This window comes from Corvus moneduloides, chromosome 19 (genome assembly GCF_009650955.1).
Source record: "Corvus moneduloides isolate bCorMon1 chromosome 19, bCorMon1.pri, whole genome shotgun sequence".
NCBI classification, from domain to species: domain Eukaryota; kingdom Metazoa; phylum Chordata; class Aves; order Passeriformes; family Corvidae; genus Corvus; species Corvus moneduloides.
The window spans coordinates 3,437,924-3,456,081 of NC_045494.1; the positions used below are offsets into that span (position 1 = coordinate 3,437,924).

The following is an 18,158-nucleotide window of genomic DNA, read 5'->3' on the forward strand; positions in this document are numbered from 1 at the left end:
GGGAGAAAGTAATTTCTAGGTGGGTTCTTATCCTGATGGGCCAACTTTTTGCCAGCTAAGACGCTGCTTAGCCCCGTTCCTGATATTCAAGAGTAAGACATTCACATTTCAGATAAACACACCCTGAAACCCATCTCCTGCACGCTCCTGATCCGCTTCATCCAAGTCTCAGTGACGGCAATGGAAAGATTCCTGGTGAGTGCTGGTGTTTGGCCTGGATCCAAGGTTTTACAGTCTCTCTGGGCTCACTTTACTCATGAGTCAGAGAAAACACACAGCTCACGGCACCAAGATCCTACACTCACAGCCAGAGATCAGGCGGCTCAGCCAGATGCCTCCTAAAGCCCTTAAAATTCACTGAGTTTTATTCTCTTTCTGCTCCAGGCTGAGGCTTTGTGATCATTCCCTACTCTGTATGGTCCCTGTCAGACTGAGAAGACGCATGTGGATAACTTCATTTTCTTCCAGATATTAAGAACTGCTGAAGAGGGACCTGTCCATTAAATTGGTCGTTGGTTCTCACAGTGGGAAGGGCTCTGCTCCTGCAGCAGGTTTGTTCTGCCAGAGAGCTGATAATGTGTTTTAAGAGAGTTAATAAAAGCAATTGGCCTTCATAAAGGAAAGGGAATATAATGTTGGAGAGGGGAGCTGTAACCAGTTTCAGTTTTCGTTCTCTCAGCTGAGCAAATAGCAGGGAAGAGCCACCAGAACCTCTGGACTGTACCATGAAAATGTGAAGGAAACATCCTCACCAGCAGGGAGTCACCAGAGCCAAATGGGGATGGGAACCTGGCTGCCATATATCCAACAGGAGCCCTCGTGGGTTTGGGACACAGCCAAAGAACTGAGTGGGAAACATGCACCAGAGAGAGGGAGAGGCAAAGCAATCTGCAGAACAAGGAACCACCAGCAGCCACCATGAAAACCTGAGCGTTGGTCCTGCCACTACCAGACCGACGGACACCTTCGGTGATGGGCCCCTTGGGCATTTGCCACTCCCTAATCCAACACCAGTGCCTGTCCCCTGCTCAGGACACCCACAGAGAGGTGCCCCAGGGCACTGTCCAAGTCACAGTGCTGAGATTTGGGCTGCTTTAGTCTGCCAAAGCCCAAGTGTTAAATCACAGTCAACGGAACAGAAGACGTGAAGGTTTTTGTTTATGTAAGATTTGCTGTGAGGCATGGAGAGAATCTGCTTCCCTTGTTTTTAAATGCTGTGTTGTGTGAATTTAATGTGCAGAAAAGGTGTCAGACAAGCAACCCTGAAGAAGAAAACTGCCTGTTTAGCAGCAAGCTGAGCTCTTGAACACCCTTCATCTGCAACGAGGTACTGCAGGCACAGCCCAGCACCAGCAGGCGGGGAGAGAAGAGCTCAGCACACAAGGCAGCACAGATGGGTGCACGAGAGAGGATTTCACTCAGAAATCCTGGTACACACCCCTATTTCTCCTGTAGTCCAAACCTGGAAAGTGCCAGCACATGCAGGATGCTCAGGTGTTTGATCACCCTGACTTAGTTTACAAAGCCACAGGTATTTACAAATTTACTTTGTTTTTTTCACTGATCCCTTTCCACTCTGTGACTTCCTTGTGGCTGTCACCTTTTTCTCCTCACTCTGACAGCTGTGGAAATGATTTCCAGGAAGTCCCAAAGATCTGGGAATTTTCCGCTCTGCAATGAGATCCCTGGCCCTGCTGCAAAGGAGCACTTTCTATCCTGGGCCTGACAGCTCTTGAGGAACACACCTGACACAGAAGTCAGGACTTCCACCCCTGGGGAGGACCCTGGGGATTCACATGGAGCCAGAGCTGCAGCTGGGCAGTCACATGCCAGGAACCTGACCATGGGAAGAAACTGTTAGAGAATAAATCTCAGCCTAAACTTCATTTAAAACGAGCTTCCACTGTCCACGGTGGGACAGTGCCCCTTGGAACACCACATTACTTTATAACAACTACAGGAGCATTAGGCTGCTCTGTACTACAAAACACACAGAGCAGTGGGACCTGTTCTAAAAGCATCCATTCCAATTCCCCTTTCCATTGTCACCAAGGGACAAGAAAAGAGCATCGCAACTTTGCTTTGACTGAAGTAGAGGATGAGATTGCTGTTGCTTTGTCACACTTGATCGATGCTTAGGCTCCACTGAAGCTATTGAACATAAATTCAAGGCATGCAGACATCACGCATGCCCACTCTGCATCAGACACTGAGCTGCTTTGCTGCTTTCTACAAATGAATCCAGAGAAGGGAATAAACTTAGATTTCTGGACTATTTTCTATGTAACAGAACCAGCAGCACAATTCCGTCTGGCAAGGCTGCACCCCAGGCTCTGGCTCAGCTTCGTGCCCAGTATCACCAGTCTCACTGGGAGCACCTCGATGGCTTTACAGCTGGTCTTGTTGAGGTATTTACCCTCCAGCAGGAAGCCAAGTCTTCTGGAAAAGGGACTCACAACATCTTTTAACCAGTCTTGGATAATTCACATCACAGAGCATTTTCTGTAATTTTGTCAGAAGCATCTATTAATCCATAATGAGGTAAAAGCTCCTCAACATTTCTCAGCTAAAGTTGCCAAAAAACTGACATTTCCATTGCTGCTGCTGAAAATCCTTTTAATTCTCTTGAATGGAAGAAAGAAACAAATTTAGAAGGATTCAGCCCTTGCTCTCTGACACAGCCAGCAAAAAGAGACTTGCGTGAGTATTGCTACACCAACAGAAATAGCCCATATTTCATGTCAAGGAATACGATGTGCAAATTTTTATAGGCACCATAGATCATCACCATCTGTCTTGACAAGTTAATTGTCTGCAGTTTTTCTAGGAAAACTAGAAACTTTAAAAACTAACAAAACAAGTAAGTTGAAGGATGATATGGGCAGAGCATGAAGCATCGTGGGCTCATTGCCCTGGAAATGTGCAGGTTCTGATATGCCTGAGTTCTGTCTAAAAAGAATATTTGGAGTGGTCAAACACTGCTCTTGGTGCTACTTATAGCACTGGGTACTACATACATAGCAAAAGAATTGCTTATAGAGCATGAGCTCTGCAAAAAAAACCAGCTGAACTTGACAAATCTGGGAACAAAGTATTAATTAATCAAAGGAGGGAATGGCACTCACAGGGTTGTTCGCAGTCAGTGGCAGGACTCACATCCTGCAAAGGGCCAGCAACACCACAGCCCATACAATTAAAAATCCAGGACAAACTGTATTAGATGACAACCTCCAGGAGAAAATGTGGATGCTGGGACCTTGGTTCTAACCAGCCAGCTTTATGCAGAACAGCAACTTAGGAGCTGTCTTGTGGAAACGCCGAAAGCTGCCATGTGACCACAAAGCGGGATGGAGGGGAACTGTCCCTACAACCCACTCTGGGCTCCGAGGAGCTCAGCACTGCTGAGACACATCCTGGGGACACCCACTGCACTTCAGGGAGTAGCAGAGGACACCAGCACACCGTGGAGGGGCCCCCAGCACCCAGAGCACTAACGAAGAGAGACAGGGATGTGCCACAAAACCTCTGCCTGAGCCTGCCGGGTCCTTCAGGACAGGCTGGCAGCTGCAGGACCAGGGCCAGGAGCAATCCAGGCTGTGCACAAGCACATCCATGTCCCACACCATAACCCAGATGAGCCAGGACACCACAGGCAGGTCCTAGAGCGTCAGGAGGTGTGAATGTTACCTCAAAATCCAGCTCCAAGTCAGGCTGTGCTCACAGCAGAGCGGCATTACCTCCGGCTGCTCCTGACCTAGGATGGCCAAGTGGAAAGCTCGCAGTTTCGTAAGAATTCAGTCTTCAAATACACACAGAAAAACCTCCCAGCTGCCACTAAGTGGCTTTTTAAAGGGTGGAGGCTCTATTTGAATTGTAAAAAAAAAATATTTTTTTTTAGAATCCAAATAATTTTTTTTTTAAATATTTCCCTTCATTCTTCATTAGCTCTTATCATCACACTGACAACCTGCCATGAGGCATCCAAATTTTTCTCATGAAAAACTGGAATTAAAGAAAACAAACCCAGAAATTATCCTTTATATTAAATACAAGCTTACTAAATTTAGATCTGTCATTTAAATTTTCCACGGACAACAATGGCAGATTATTCCTGGACAAGGGGCATGGGATTTGGCACTAACTGAAGCATAAAAAGTCAAGGAGCCAAATGCCCAGTTGGTGCATATGCCCCAGCTTCCACTCATCTCCCTCAAATTGAGATAATTTACACAAAGTCAATTTTGAATTTTTGCTGTAATTGCAACAGGTCCATATTTACAGTGCAGCCTGAGCAGTGCCCACTGGAGCCATCTGTAAGGCTTAATTTCATTTCAATTAGAGTTTTATTCAAGCCCTAGGAGAGTTTAAAATACAGTTTTGGGGTTTTCTAAACATGACTTCAATAAACATTGGATAATTTGCTCCAAAAACCAAAGATCTCACTCAGGGCTGTATATGTGACATACAATGGCTAGACAAGACATTAAAAAAAAAAAAAAATCTTTTGGAAAAAAACTAACTCTCAGAAATCCAAATGATTCATGACAAAGCTGTTAAATCAGATCATCTCTATCATATCATCCTCAAATTCCTGGGTGAGAGCACTTATGAAAATTTAGCACCAAAACCAGCTGGGGTTTTCATAAAGTTAAAGAACTGAAATTCTAAGTCAGAGAGAAAATGGGTTTTTATCTGTAATATTTTCAATGTAGATAAAATACCAGTGCAAAACAGAATAAAGTGTGGTGAGATGCAACCATCTCCCCTTAACTGATTGACAGATAGCAGTAAATTAACAAGTGATGTTTATTAGTTTAATATTCAATATTAATTGGTGAACAGAATCAAAAGGCTGCTCCACAGAACTGAGTGACTTTGAAACCCCTGAAATTACAAAATGCTGACTCGGGGACGTGAAGTGCATTGTATCCCCAACCTCTGCTCCTCCCTCCCTTGGATCCCCACCTCAGCTCTGCCAGTCCTGCTCCCCTCTCTGTTGGATCCCCAACTCTCTCCTCTCTCCCAGGACTCTGCACAGAGCAGTGCTCAGGACACAGATCCATGGAGGAGAACTGACAGTTCTGCCAAAATACCAAATCTGAGGCAAACTCCACTGGGCCCCTGCCCAGCCCCTGCAGGCAAATTTCCCACAGACTGATTCCTGCAGCCAGCAGCTTGGCAAAAAACCCATTTAACAGCAGTTTTGCTTGAGTCAAGGTTGCAGAATTTGGCCTCTCCTCATTTTTGGGTCGTCTGGGTTCAATGCCCTGTGCTGAAGTGCTGAGCAGAACTTGGCAGGGGCTGTCCCCTCCCCAGCATTGTTTGTTTGGTATAACATTAGGAAATAAATTAATGAGTTACACGGGCTTTGCTTTACAGTAAAAAGAAGGAAAAAGGTTTTCAGGTAAGTTTCTGAAACATAACCCAGCAAAGAATTATAATAAAAAATTTATATGCAAACCTCTGCAGTGTACTGAGCTAAAATCAACCCCATTACATAATGACCCTTGTCTTACCACATGAATTCAAATGCAAAAAAATAAACCTGACTGATTGTAACCAGAGAAAAAATCTGATTGAACAGAGCAGCAGCCACTGCTCCCCTGTAAGGTGTCCCACGGACAGCTGCAAAAATCTGAAATCACCCCCACACAGCTCTAAAATTTCAATTCTCACAGGTAATTAAGTGGAGGAATTCTGAACTACACCTTGCCAGATTTAAAGTTACTTCAAGTTTAAAAGGAGGACTAAGGAGAAGTAAAGGAGAAACTCTACAACCCCTCTGGAGCTCCCCGGCCACAAAGCAGGGACAGTGTGCAAGACCAGAAATCTTTATCCACAAAGATTTTATCATCTGAGTTTTCATTCACACGTTTCTTTAATTTTTTTTTTTTAATATCCCATAATTAATTTTTTCAGACTGGATTCCTTAAGGGCCAGGTTCATGGAGAACTTCACAGAGCTCATGGAGATAATTAACCTGGTAACCACTCTGATCCCCAGAAGATTTAGATTAATTTGGATACAGCTTTGACAAACATTAAATCTCTTCTTTAATGATGTTCCTCAAACAAAACAGTTAGCAAAATATCTGAATTTCCTTGTATAATGTCACATTTTAATGTAAACATCAAATAATGTACCAAAAGTTTTACCGGAAAAAAAACCCAAAAGTTAAAGCGGCACAATTCTTTATACCACTGGAGAAGAGGGGAGGAAAAAGCCAGATTACAAACATTTACACATGCATAGTGGAAAAAAAATTAAACAAACAAAAAAGTATTTTACTAAATTCACGCATTTTTTTTAAAATAGTTATTAAATCTACTAAGCACCAACATACCTAAAAATTTATTTTCAGCTTCATGATTCATTTAAAAAACCTATCAAATTAACTTTTCAAACAAGCTTATATTACTAGCTTGTCCAAAAATAAAATGTAGAGTTTTTTTGGGTTTTTTGTTACTTTTTTTCTTCTTTTTTCAATTTTTTAATTATTTTTTTAAAGTATACCAATACTTTTATCTGAATGTTTCCAAACAATGGCATAGGTGTCTGCAAAGAACGCCTTTACTTTACCCTACAGTGGATGGAAAATACAATACCACATCATATAGAATCTAAAACTATAAAAGTCTGAGAATGCAGCATCCCTTCACAAAAAAGCTGATAAAACTGAAATTATTTAGAAGATGCTGCACCTTTATTTAAAAAAAAAAATTAAATGAATTTAAGCAGAAATAACATACATTTTTACATTAACTGGCCATTTCTGGTACAGAAACCCAGCATAGTATGCTAATGTTATTGAATAAATGTAAATGCTACTTACAATCTTCTTAAATACAATTTAGACAAACTTTTTTTTTCCTTTTTTTTCTTTTTCCTTTTTTTTTCTTTTTTTCAAGTTGTACAGGTAATCTCTCAGCTGCTAGTTTAATGCAACATATCATTAACATTACACAAATTAAAAAATAACACGTGTTTTCCTACAGAAAAGCTTCCGAAAACCCGACCCACATCAAAAAATGCAAAAAAATGGAATATAATAATAAAAAAAATTAGTTGCAAGTCTAGCAGCAAAGCAATTAAGTGAGGATATATTTACTAATATAAACAAAGGGAATATTTGCAACTACAGGTGAAGCCCCAACTATCTTAGATCTACTGACACAAATAAAAATTAAATTCTCTCTAAAAAAAATAATCTGGTTATTTAAAATAGGAGTAAAAGCCATTGCTACCTGATGAACTACCTAGGCTAAGTTCCTGAAACAAGGACAGGGGGTCGCTGTTCTTTTTTGTCTGCTCAGGAGGAGGTTTGGGCTTGGGGGGAGCCCGCAGAGCGCTGGCGTAGGACATGACGGGTTTGGTGCTGCCCGCAGGCTGGGGGATGCTGCTGTTGGACTCTACCAGCTGCTTGCTGGGCATCAGAGGGGGGAACTGGCCCAGGTGCTGGAGCACATTGTAGTTGAAGGAGTTGGAGAGCTGGATGTTCTCGGCCTTCAGGTGCTCCTCCGGGGGCTTGGCCACCTTCGGTGGAGCTGCGAAGGAGAAACCAGAGTTGGAGCAAATGAATGGCTCTGACTCAGCCAATCCACCTGCAGTAAGCCCAAAGCCAGTGCTGACACCACCCCTTTGGTAACCTCCTCCCACACCACCCATCTGCTCTGTTTAGTCACTCTGAAAATGAAGCTTATAGAATGACACAATCACAGAACGGTTTGGGTTGGAAGGGATCTTAAAGCTCATCCCGTCCCATCCCCTACCATGGGCACAGACACCTTCCACAGACCAGCTTGCTCCAAACCCCATCCAGCCTGGCCTTGAAGTGATCCAACTTCATTCCCAACTCTTGGATCATTCAGCAGCAGCACAAAACTGACATTACTAAACACATCCCCCATGTGTTCGTACCCTACAGCCATAACCCCAAACCTGCAATTCCGCACAGCGGATTCTCTGGATGCACTGAAGGGAAGCTGCTTCCAAATGGGATCTACTCTAATTTAAGCACTTTATCCACTGAGACAGCACAAAGAGTATTTCATTCTTCTTGCTTTACAGCTTAATAGGCTAAAATTAAAATTTACAGCACCACATATAATTCATTCTCCAACAGCAAATCAGAGTCCTGAATGCCAACCAACTAATTATTGGTATTTCAGGCTGAATGCATTCCTGCTAATTGATATGTTCTTGCTCCACATTTAACAACTCCTGTAACTATCAGAAAAAATGTGCTTTAAACCATAGGTATAAAACTGCTTTCGTGAATTTCCTGAATCCTAATGAGGTCCCTTACTTTTGTCTGTAGAATTCTGCTGTCTTGCACAGCTAGAGAGACACCAGACTGAAACACAGTTCTATGTTCTATCTGCAACAGTCTAGGAACTGGGCAACAGATATATTCTGTAATTATTTCAGTCTTTAATCAGATAATGTTATTTTTAAAGTGCACATACAAAAATGTACCACCAAATGAGTGCAAAAGTAGAAAAACATAAAGTTTCTCACTGGAAAGGTCACACACAGGCTTCTGCTTTTTACAGAGCAATAAAAAAAAAAAAAAAAAACAACCAAAAAAAACCCACCCCAAATCAGCCCATAAAAGAATGGATATGGAAAGAACACAAGCAAAGCAATTTTGCTAAGGTTGCTATGACTCAACAAAAAACAAACAACCCAGAACATGAGCAAAAAACCTCCCAAAATAACCACAGCACTCAAGAGAAGACAAGTAATGACAAGCAGGGCCAGAGGTGAAAGCTGTGTGTGGTAGAGGTGTCTAACAGAAGGCAAAATATGAAATACACATCTTGAATAAGAACTTAAATCATTTTCTTTCCATCAGCAGAAAAAGCAATGCATATCAAACTCCCTAGATGCAATTTTGGGAAGTGCCTGCATAGAACAACCCCGAGCAATTGACAGCAGCTCTCCCTGTGCTTCATAAATCCATCCTGATCCAACCCAACACTGGTGCCACAGCCACTCCTGATGTACAGGAGAGATCAGTCCTTGAACAGTCTGGAGTCAGGGTCACTCCCTCTCAAGCAACAAATGCAGGCACAGGACTTTCACAGCATCACATTCTCACAGGGTTTTATTTCATGGATAAAAACCAACAGTAATGGTGCAGTTACTGGTCATTAACCGTTAGCTCTATAAAACACATCTGGGCTGTAAATATGATCACAGGCAGTGAGCTGTAGATGTGGAAAGGCACAGCAGCCATAAAATGGAGATGTGTTTGCATGAACCATTAGATACAGGGCTCTGTTTCATATACATTTATTGACAAACAGAAACCATGCTTAACTACAATAAAAAATATTTCATTGCAAATGCAGTTACCAGTGAGAACTTGGTATTTTCACTTAGAATTTAGTATTTGACAGCAAATGTGTGTACATGGTACTTTTTACATACACATCTGTCCTCCGAGGACTTTACTCGCAAACAGGGTTCTCAAGCTTTTCATTAAAGCAAAGAAATGTGGGACTGGCTGATCCCAATATAAACGTGCCAGAGCTCCTGAGCTCCTCTTAGATAACCACGGAGTTTAGAGAGCAACTCTGTGTGAGCAATTCAGTGACGAATGCCACATAATACTGTGCATTCAGCTCCTTAATTTTCAGAAAAAATAGGAATAGATTGAAGGAGGTGCCCTGAGCTTGAAGCTTTGAACTTAGCATGAAAGATGCTGCCATAAATATGGGTTTGCAAAATAACATTTTCACATTTTGGAAATTAAAAAGCACCTTAGGAATTTAATTCTTAACTGCTGTCGCTGATATAAAGAGCTTTTTTCATTCATTCTACACTGCATGTTCCTACTTCATAATTACTATGAAATTACAAGATGTTTTAGGTTTATAAAGTTTGGTGAAAAGCAATTAAATCTTTTAAGGCAAATAAAACCAGCTTATAAATATTTTTCCACATTATTAAGTGGTTTTAATATCCACGCTGGAATACTGTTTGCATTTTTAATTATTTTGTTTTTAAATTACCACTGGAGATTCTTAAAACAAAATCACAGGGAAGAAACTGTACTACCCTGGTAATTTTGTTTTTCATAAACACAAGAAATATGGAGAACAGAAGAAGAGAATAATAGTTGCACTGCTCCAGCTCTCTCTTTGCAGCTTTTTTTCATCTCGAAAAGTTAATTTAGTTTCTGTCTGCTCAATCAATCAGCACTGCTGCTACCACCAGGGAAGCCACATTCCACTGAGATTCTTCCACGGTGAGAGAGAATTTAAACTCGTCACTCCTTTGATGAAGTACCAGAATTTACTAGAGAAATGCTGAGAGCACTAATTCAGTTTATGTGCTGCTCCCCCAGACTGTAATACCAACACAAAATATCACTGATTCTGGAAATAAATAATCTATCTTGCAAATAAATCCCACCAGTCACCTTAGTTCCCTCCAGCACAAAGTCTGCTGCACTCGAAGCCACTGTAAGAGACTATCTGGGTTTACTGGAACTTTTGGAGAAGACTAAAAAGCAGCATTGCTTTTCTAGATGAAGAACAGGATGTTAACAAGGTGGCACATTAAAATAGGTTTTTCAAGCAAACCTTTAACTACTGAAACAATGAATACTTCAAAATCTTTGCTTAAATTGGTTTTGGGAATTAAAGAACTGGCAGAAAACACTGGGTGGGAAGAAATCCACAGGCAAGCCTGTCCCTCAGCCCTGGTCACTGCAGAGAGAAGCAGCTGCAGCTGTACCCACCTAAGAGCTCCCGGGGGGGAACGGCTCTGCTGGCTCCGTTGCATGGAATGTTTGGGTATGGGGCAGAGGAGGAGGAGTTCACCCACAACTCAGGGGAGGAGTAGTTGAACGACGACTGGTTACTGTGGTCCTGAAGCTCTTTACACTGACCAAGACTGTCTTGAGGAGTGCTTAATTCTTCAGAACAAGCCTGGACTGAACTAGAGGAAATTCTTCTTTGGTACAATGGCCTGCCTGGTCCTCTTGGTTCATACTGTGAACAAAAAACACCAAACCATAAAATAGCCCTTTGCTCTTTTGATTCAACTGCATGTATCAAATACCATTTCCCTATTCAACTTTTTCTCTGAAATGTTTAACCAAAAAAAAAAAAATCCTTTGCATTTAGGAAAAAAGTCTAATACATTTCAAGTTGTATGCTGTATACTGCAGTCACTGATAACATATTTTGATCACATGAAATACAGAATTTTAAAGGAAGCGCAAAGTACATCAACTGAAATTTCTTAATTCTTATCAACCTTTACACCTTTATATCTCACACTTCTACGTGGGCTATGGATCACACAATGAGGAGGAAAATACCCAGCATTTACAGATGAGGCAAAGGAAGCACAGAAATACACAAGAGCAAGACAAAATGTTCTTACAATGTAGTCAGGAATAAAATGGCTTTTCCTTTTCCAAAGGATAAATTAGTGACTTGTACACCAGGATCTGGGGAAGCAGGATACATTTGTATACTGGATTTTGCACATAAAAAACAAATGCTCTGGAGAAGCGAGTGCCCTCGGGAGAAATAATGCAGAGAATTTTATCTGAAACCACAGAAATTACTTGCTTCCATAACTCTGTAGATCATGTAGATGAAAATGGCAGGAACTCCATTAATTAACCTGTGGGCTTCAACAGTTCAGATTTAAGGGCTCTCTAAGCTTTCTCAAGATTCAAAGCAAGTCTGTTGTATCACAGTTTATTTTTAACAATAAATACACTATTTACTCCCATCTGCACTGACTAACAAGAGCACTAATAACAGAAAAGTCATACAGGTAAATCTAGACTTGGTAAAGGGAAAAAGAACCATCCTAATGAAATGTCGCAAGAAATCAGCTAAACAAACATCAAGTAACTTGCTTGCAGAGTCCCAACATTGTTATTATATCATCTCCAACAAATAGACACGGGAAAAAAGTGCAAGAAAGGAAACTGTTACATCTTATTTCAGTCGCCACAATCAGGGGATCAACACTTGGATATCCTGACAATCCATTCCCCTAAGGAAATTCTTCAACAACAACAAAAACAAAACAAACAAAAAAAAATTCATAAATTACTGCCCAAATCAACCCCAAAAGTATACATTTATTGAATGTAAAAGGGCTATTTTGGTAAGCAAGCAGGAATTTATCAAAGTTCTGGACACTTGCAAGTACAGAACCAGACAGAATAACTCCAGTATTCCCTCTGATGTGCAGTTCAGATCTGGTCTGACTAAACACATGCAAAAGCTTTCAAGTATCAAGTCAATTAACAGCTTTATAAATAGTGGTTGAGGAAACAGTTTAGTAAGGATATCAAAAGTCAAGAAAACTGCCCTGACAAGTGCCTTGTCTGAGGGATGTCTGTTAAAAATACACCTAAAACCCCATATTGATTTCTTTGTGCATTCAGTCCTACCTACCAGCTGGACCAGCAGTTTTGGAAAGTTTGTAAGCAAGTCTCTGTCTTGTAACACTTTTACTGTATTTGGCAGTTCTGTCACATATTTTGAAAGGAAGAAGAAATAAGAACTAAACTGAATTTGCACTAATTACATAAAGGCTCACTCTATTTGTCTTCAGATAGCAGGAGCTGTCACAAGCTCTATAGGAATATTTATTGGTTTATTACTGCTGAAAAACCATTGTTCCTACGTCCCGCTGTACTGACAGCATTAACTGTTGTCACAAAGTATTACATTTTATACAGGGTGGTATGACTTAATGGACTGAGACATCAAATTTCTAAATGTCTATAAACCCAAACCTTACTACAGCTCTGACTGGGCCTGAGGACTCCATTAACCTCTCTGGATCTGTGTAAGAGAGAAATTTGTAAAATGCACTGGAATTCAATTTTAGTTATTTTTCTCATAAACTAAATATTTTCTGTTTTCAGAAGTTGAAAGACAAATTAAATATATATTGTGTGAGACAGCGATGAGCAGAGCTCCCTGCCCAGCTTCTGTAAAAACCTAAACAGAAATGCATCACAGAACAAGCCACTTATGTACAAATATTGGATTACATGCAGTAAGTGAGAATATTAATTCTCAGATTCCTGGAACGCGACCTGGCTCCAGCATACTCCATGTTTACACATCATACACTCTTTAGCACCTCAGATTCCAATAAGGAATAAAACCTCCTGTTCAAAACATGACCTGTCCTAGCAGGACTGCTGGCACAGTCTGCATCCCATAACAAACCCCCTTAGAGTCCAGGACAAGAGAAGATGAAAAGAGACAGAGCCAGCTGTGGCAGGGTGTGTGCTGGAGCCAGCCTCAGGGAGCACAGCTGGATGTCTCTGATTTCCAACACACAGCCCCTAAAATACACAGGATGGCTTTGTACCAAATTAGTGCAGGCAGGGTGGGATTAATGACATCAGCTTTTGGACCATGTTGGAACAGCTGTACAACTCTGGTCTCCTATGAGCAGTAACTCAACCACATTCGCAGCTCAGTACTGAGTCAACTGGCTGGGTCATTCCAGCTGACTGTCCAGAGTCCTCTCCTGAGCTTCCACCTGGGCTGTGGTGGATTGTCACTGCAGATAAATGACATGCAGACACAGAGCAGTGACTGCACAAAAACTCTGAGTAACATTCCAAAAGCCAAGGTTTCCCATTTAGCAGAGAAAACCTTACACCTGCAGTGACAAGAACCACAGATCTGCTCACGGTGAACAGCAAAGACGCAGAGAACGATTCCACCTCACAGAAATTCCCAGTGTGAGCTTTTAATGTGTGAGGTGTTTTGCACTCACGACCACTTCACAACATAATTTGATATTAAAACAACAGGACAAGTGCAGAGCAGACAAGAACACCCACCTCTTCTAAGCTGTGGAGCGAAGAAGCAGAAACTGCTCGAGATGTGAGTGGATGAAATGGCTCCTGACCGACTGCGTGCTGATGATTCTGGATTTGTATAAAAGGGCTTTGCTGTGACCTGTGGGGCAGTGGAGGTATTCCATAGTGAAAGCCCTGCCCCAGGAGGTGATTCTGCTGTAGGTTAGCGTAAGTCCAGGATCCATCAGGTTGCAGGTATTTCAAGGGAGATGGGGTTATGTGTTCGGATGGCATTGAGAAAGGGGGGTTGTACATTTGGGGTAAATGCTGCTGAAATGCTGGGTTAGTGGGCAGTTCAATGTCTCTGCTGTTCTCAGTGAAGTTGGGGAAGTGGGCGCTGTGGTTGGAGTTGCAGGAAGGAGAAGGGAGTGCTGGTGGGCTTCGGGGCTGGACTTGTCTGTATTGCAACAGTCTCGACTGGGGGGGTGGCATTTCGGCTACGTCCCGACTCTCACTTGGATCGCGGTGTGACAGCTCTCGGAGCAAGTCCTGGAATCTGCATTGGCAGAATAAATGTATCAAGAAAAGGGGGGGAAACAAAAAAAAAAGTTTTGCTGAAATCTCGCTCTTTTTGAGATGTAGAAAACTCAGAGCACAGAACACTGAATTTAAATATTCTTATCTTTGCACTTACTGACCCTAACTTCAAAGGATGTGACTGAGCAATCAGAAATTAGGCACAAGAGGATTAATTGGATGAAATACTCACCTGAATCATCTCAAAGTTTTAATAACTCTTGAGATTTTCTTTTCAGTCAGAAGAATCAATTTTTTGTTATCTCTTAAGAGACAACTAAAGGTAAGGATTTCCTGCTTTACTACACAAAGTAAAAAGTTCACATAGTTAAAAGAAAATTTTAACCCCTTTCAAGGTAAAAGCCAGAACAATCAGGGACTCCCCTCATTTGCGCAATATACTTCCGAACTTCTTCAAAACGTCAAGAACATTCAATGCAGCACTTCAAAGAGTCAGCTAAGAAGGCATTTAGATGCTTTACCATGGCTATAACAAACCAGATGGAAAAGAAAGCATAGTGGGAGATGACAGTAAACAGAGGCAATTTAAAAATCCAGCCTTTACAATACACATGATTAAAGTTGATGACCACTGGAACCATTTTTCTTTTGATGTTCAACAGCTTCCTTTCTTGCCCCCTAAAGCTCCATCTCAAATACAAGCATTTTAAAATTTAAATCTGCTTTTAAAAGCAAAGGGTTTTTAAAAAGGAAGAAAAGTTGAGGTTTCACTGGGGAGCAGTGTTTGGGGAGGGACTGGTTTGTTTATTTTCAAGCACACAGATCTCAGACTGCTACTTCAAACTGAAGAATTTACAACTTAAATAGGCCTTAACTACACTCAGACACCTCTTTCATAAAAACCCAAGGTTGTTACTCTCTATCCATTCCTTATTCCATAAATACAGCACTGAAAAGCTCCATAAAAATATTTTTCCACTACAGCTTTACTACCCAATATACTAGCAGAATAAAGCATAACACATAATAAAAGCATAGTTGTAAGTCAGCCTGTCAACTATTTTAACCTTCATAATAACAGCAGCAAAAAGCAATACCTTTAAGTGCCTTGCACTTGATCACAGTGTTACAGATAGGTGCCCACTGCTCAATTTTACACAAGCTCTGATGACTCAGTAAACAAATACCTTGAATATGTTGCCTCTGTTTCATCTTCTGTATTACTGGCAAGTTTCCAGTTTGCCCTAACTTGCTGCTGCTGATGTAATCCAATTGGTTGCTGAGGAAGATGTGGTAGATGAGGATGGTGATGGTGTTGATATGGAATAGTGCCTTGACTGAGATAGGCATTATGTTCATTCCATTGCTGTAACCTGGCTTGTTGTTGCTGCCTTATTGTTTCCAAAGCTACATTTCCATGCATACGATCTATAAAAATAGTTTTAAAAAAAAATTTTATCTAATGCCCCTTTTTAAAGATCTTTATGTCAGAAAAAAAAAAAAAAGAATACTTTTTATACAGTTTATTCCAGGGTCTGTTATAGACTAACTGCATTGCAGTGCATAACCTGGTTATTTAAATCATATGGAAAATCATATAAACATAAATCTTCTAATAAAGTGCTGAATATTCAAACATGCCTCAAGCAGCAAATTATGCTCAATGACATTACTTATGGAAACTAACCCAACAATGACCCAATTCAGAGCAATATGCCTGAAAAAGGTAAATACCTCCTTCATTTTCAATTCAATGTAGTTATAATCGCACACTCTGAATTTAAATAAAGAAAAGTCACCTACCTAAAGTGTCCCCTAAGAGCATTCCTGACGGATTCTCTTCAATGAAGTTGTTCAAGTGGGTTGGCAGAACTGGGTTGTGCTGTGCAATAGGCCTCAAAGGATTACTGACTTCTTGTAACAGAGGTGGGGGGTGTTGTTCTGAAATCACAGCATCTACAGCAGGAGAATGTGGTCGGTGGGGAATGGGATTATTAAAAAAGGACTGGCTGGGGCCTGCCTGGAAAGCAGGGGAAAGCTGCGAAGGTGGTGGAGGCTGCTGATTCAAGTGATTATGCTGCTGAACTACCTGGCTCTGTTGGGGTGGCATTTGGTTGGGCTGTTCAGGCAAGTGATTTTGCTGTTGACTTAAAAGGTTTTGCTGCTGCTGCTGCTGCTGCTGCAGAGGGTACGGCTGCCTCGGGATCTGGGAGAGGTGCTGGAAGTGGCGGTTGGGAACTGCAAACTGGGAGTGGGGTGGGGTCAGGTGCAGGTTCAGCTGCCTGGGGTTGGGGTTGTCTTTGCGATGGAATTTAGCATTGGGGTAACCAACACTGGAACGGGACTCTGGGCTTCTCTGTTGAGGATTTGCTTCTAAATCAACCTACAAAAGGAGAATAAAAAGTTTTGTAAATTCGCATTGAAAGAAAAACAAAACCATTTCAGTAATGACTAAATTCTTTAAGAGAGAGTATGAAAAAACAAACAAACAAAAACACCCAAATCCCCAACAAATAAACAAAACAAACCAGAAACCCATACAAGAGAAACCTACCTGTTTGGATTCCAGAGGTTTCTTCTCAGGTGTTCGAATTTTACTGATTTCAGGTCCAGCAGTGTTTTCACTTTTACCTAAAAACATTTACAAAATTATTTAGTTTCAATAGAAGAATTATTATTTTGTGATTTTTTTTCCCCCAGACACAGGAAAATTGACTTATTAGTATGGCATTTACAGCATCACAGACATTTAGTGTCATTTACCTAAATAACACCTTCCCTTTAATCTCTGCACTCTGTTCATTAATCATCACTAAGTAGTTCTTCCAACTTAATTGCAAATAACATCAGCACTACTGCAGAAGGGAGATGGAACAATTACACCCTCAACACCCCTCCCCAACTCCCATTCCTTCTGAATCTCACAATATCTCAGTCATTCTATTTGAAATGGCAAATCCCAGGTTATTTCTCCAATCTGGGGATCCCTCTATAAGGGAGGAAAGTGCCACAGATAGAGAGGATGGAGGAAAGAAAGTCCTTTCCACAACACCCTATTTCAAGCACAAACTCTCCCCAAAGCAGAGCAGTTTCAAGTGCCATTTCAAGCACTAACCATTTCGAGTTTGTTCGTGCTGCTCCTTGTCCTGGTGCGGGAGCTGCTGCTGTCCTATGCTAACAGGAGAGTGGTGTCCCAGGCCATACGGGATCGGGGACCCTCGCCCATGTGCCTGTAACAGGTTCATGTTATATGCCATAGCTGCTTGATGAGTAATGAGTCGAGGGTCGACTGCAAACCTACCCTGATACCCCGTCCATGGTACCTAAGAGGTAAAAAAAAATAAAATTAAAAAAAAAAGAAAAGAGAGATGTGATCTGTTAAGGTACATTAAATTAAAGGCTGTGATAATGAGTGCACTGATGTTAGGTCAGTGACAAGAGTCTTTCATGCATCAGATGACCTGACACACACACTACAGCTGGTGCTGGAAAGGAAGAGCTATAAGGGTAGGCAAAACAAGGGGCAGAGATTTTCAAGGAGAACCCTGGGCAAAAATTTTCTATCAAAACCCATTCTCGTTTCAGTAGTTTTGAAGTTCAGAGAGAAAAGACTGATGGACAAATTGTAGTTTAATAAACTTCAGATTAATCTCTTCTCTAATTAAATAGAAATGGATGAAGTTCAAGCAAATACAAAGCCTTTTCTCCTGGTACGTATGAGGCATTGGGCTGTGGCTCAGAGGTGGGGACAGAGAGAGAAGCCTCAAAGCCAAAGAACAGACCTTGCAGCACCCAGTGCTGTGATTCTGGGCCACAGAAG

At 41.3% G+C, this 18,158-nt stretch overlaps 1 protein-coding gene across 3 annotated transcripts in view; it reads right to left on the minus strand.

The window, feature by feature from the left end:
- Positions 1-4,792: 4,792 nt before the first annotated feature.
- Positions 4,793-18,158, minus strand: part of HELZ (helicase with zinc finger) — an 86,001-nt gene continuing 72,635 nt past the window's right edge. For all 3 annotated transcript variants that reach the window (XM_032128854.1, XM_032128853.1, XM_032128855.1), the window contains 7 exons: positions 17,454-17,661; positions 16,893-16,969; positions 16,142-16,721; positions 15,526-15,766; positions 13,844-14,357; positions 10,748-11,000; positions 4,793-7,544 (listed from right to left, as the gene is read on the minus strand). In XM_032128854.1, coding sequence (XP_031984745.1) covers positions 7,213-7,544; positions 10,748-11,000; positions 13,844-14,357; positions 15,526-15,766; positions 16,142-16,721; positions 16,893-16,969; positions 17,454-17,661 — 2,205 coding nt within the window. In that variant the 3' untranslated portion in view covers positions 4,793-7,212. The remainder of the gene's footprint in view (positions 7,545-10,747; positions 11,001-13,843; positions 14,358-15,525; positions 15,767-16,141; positions 16,722-16,892; positions 16,970-17,453; positions 17,662-18,158) is intronic.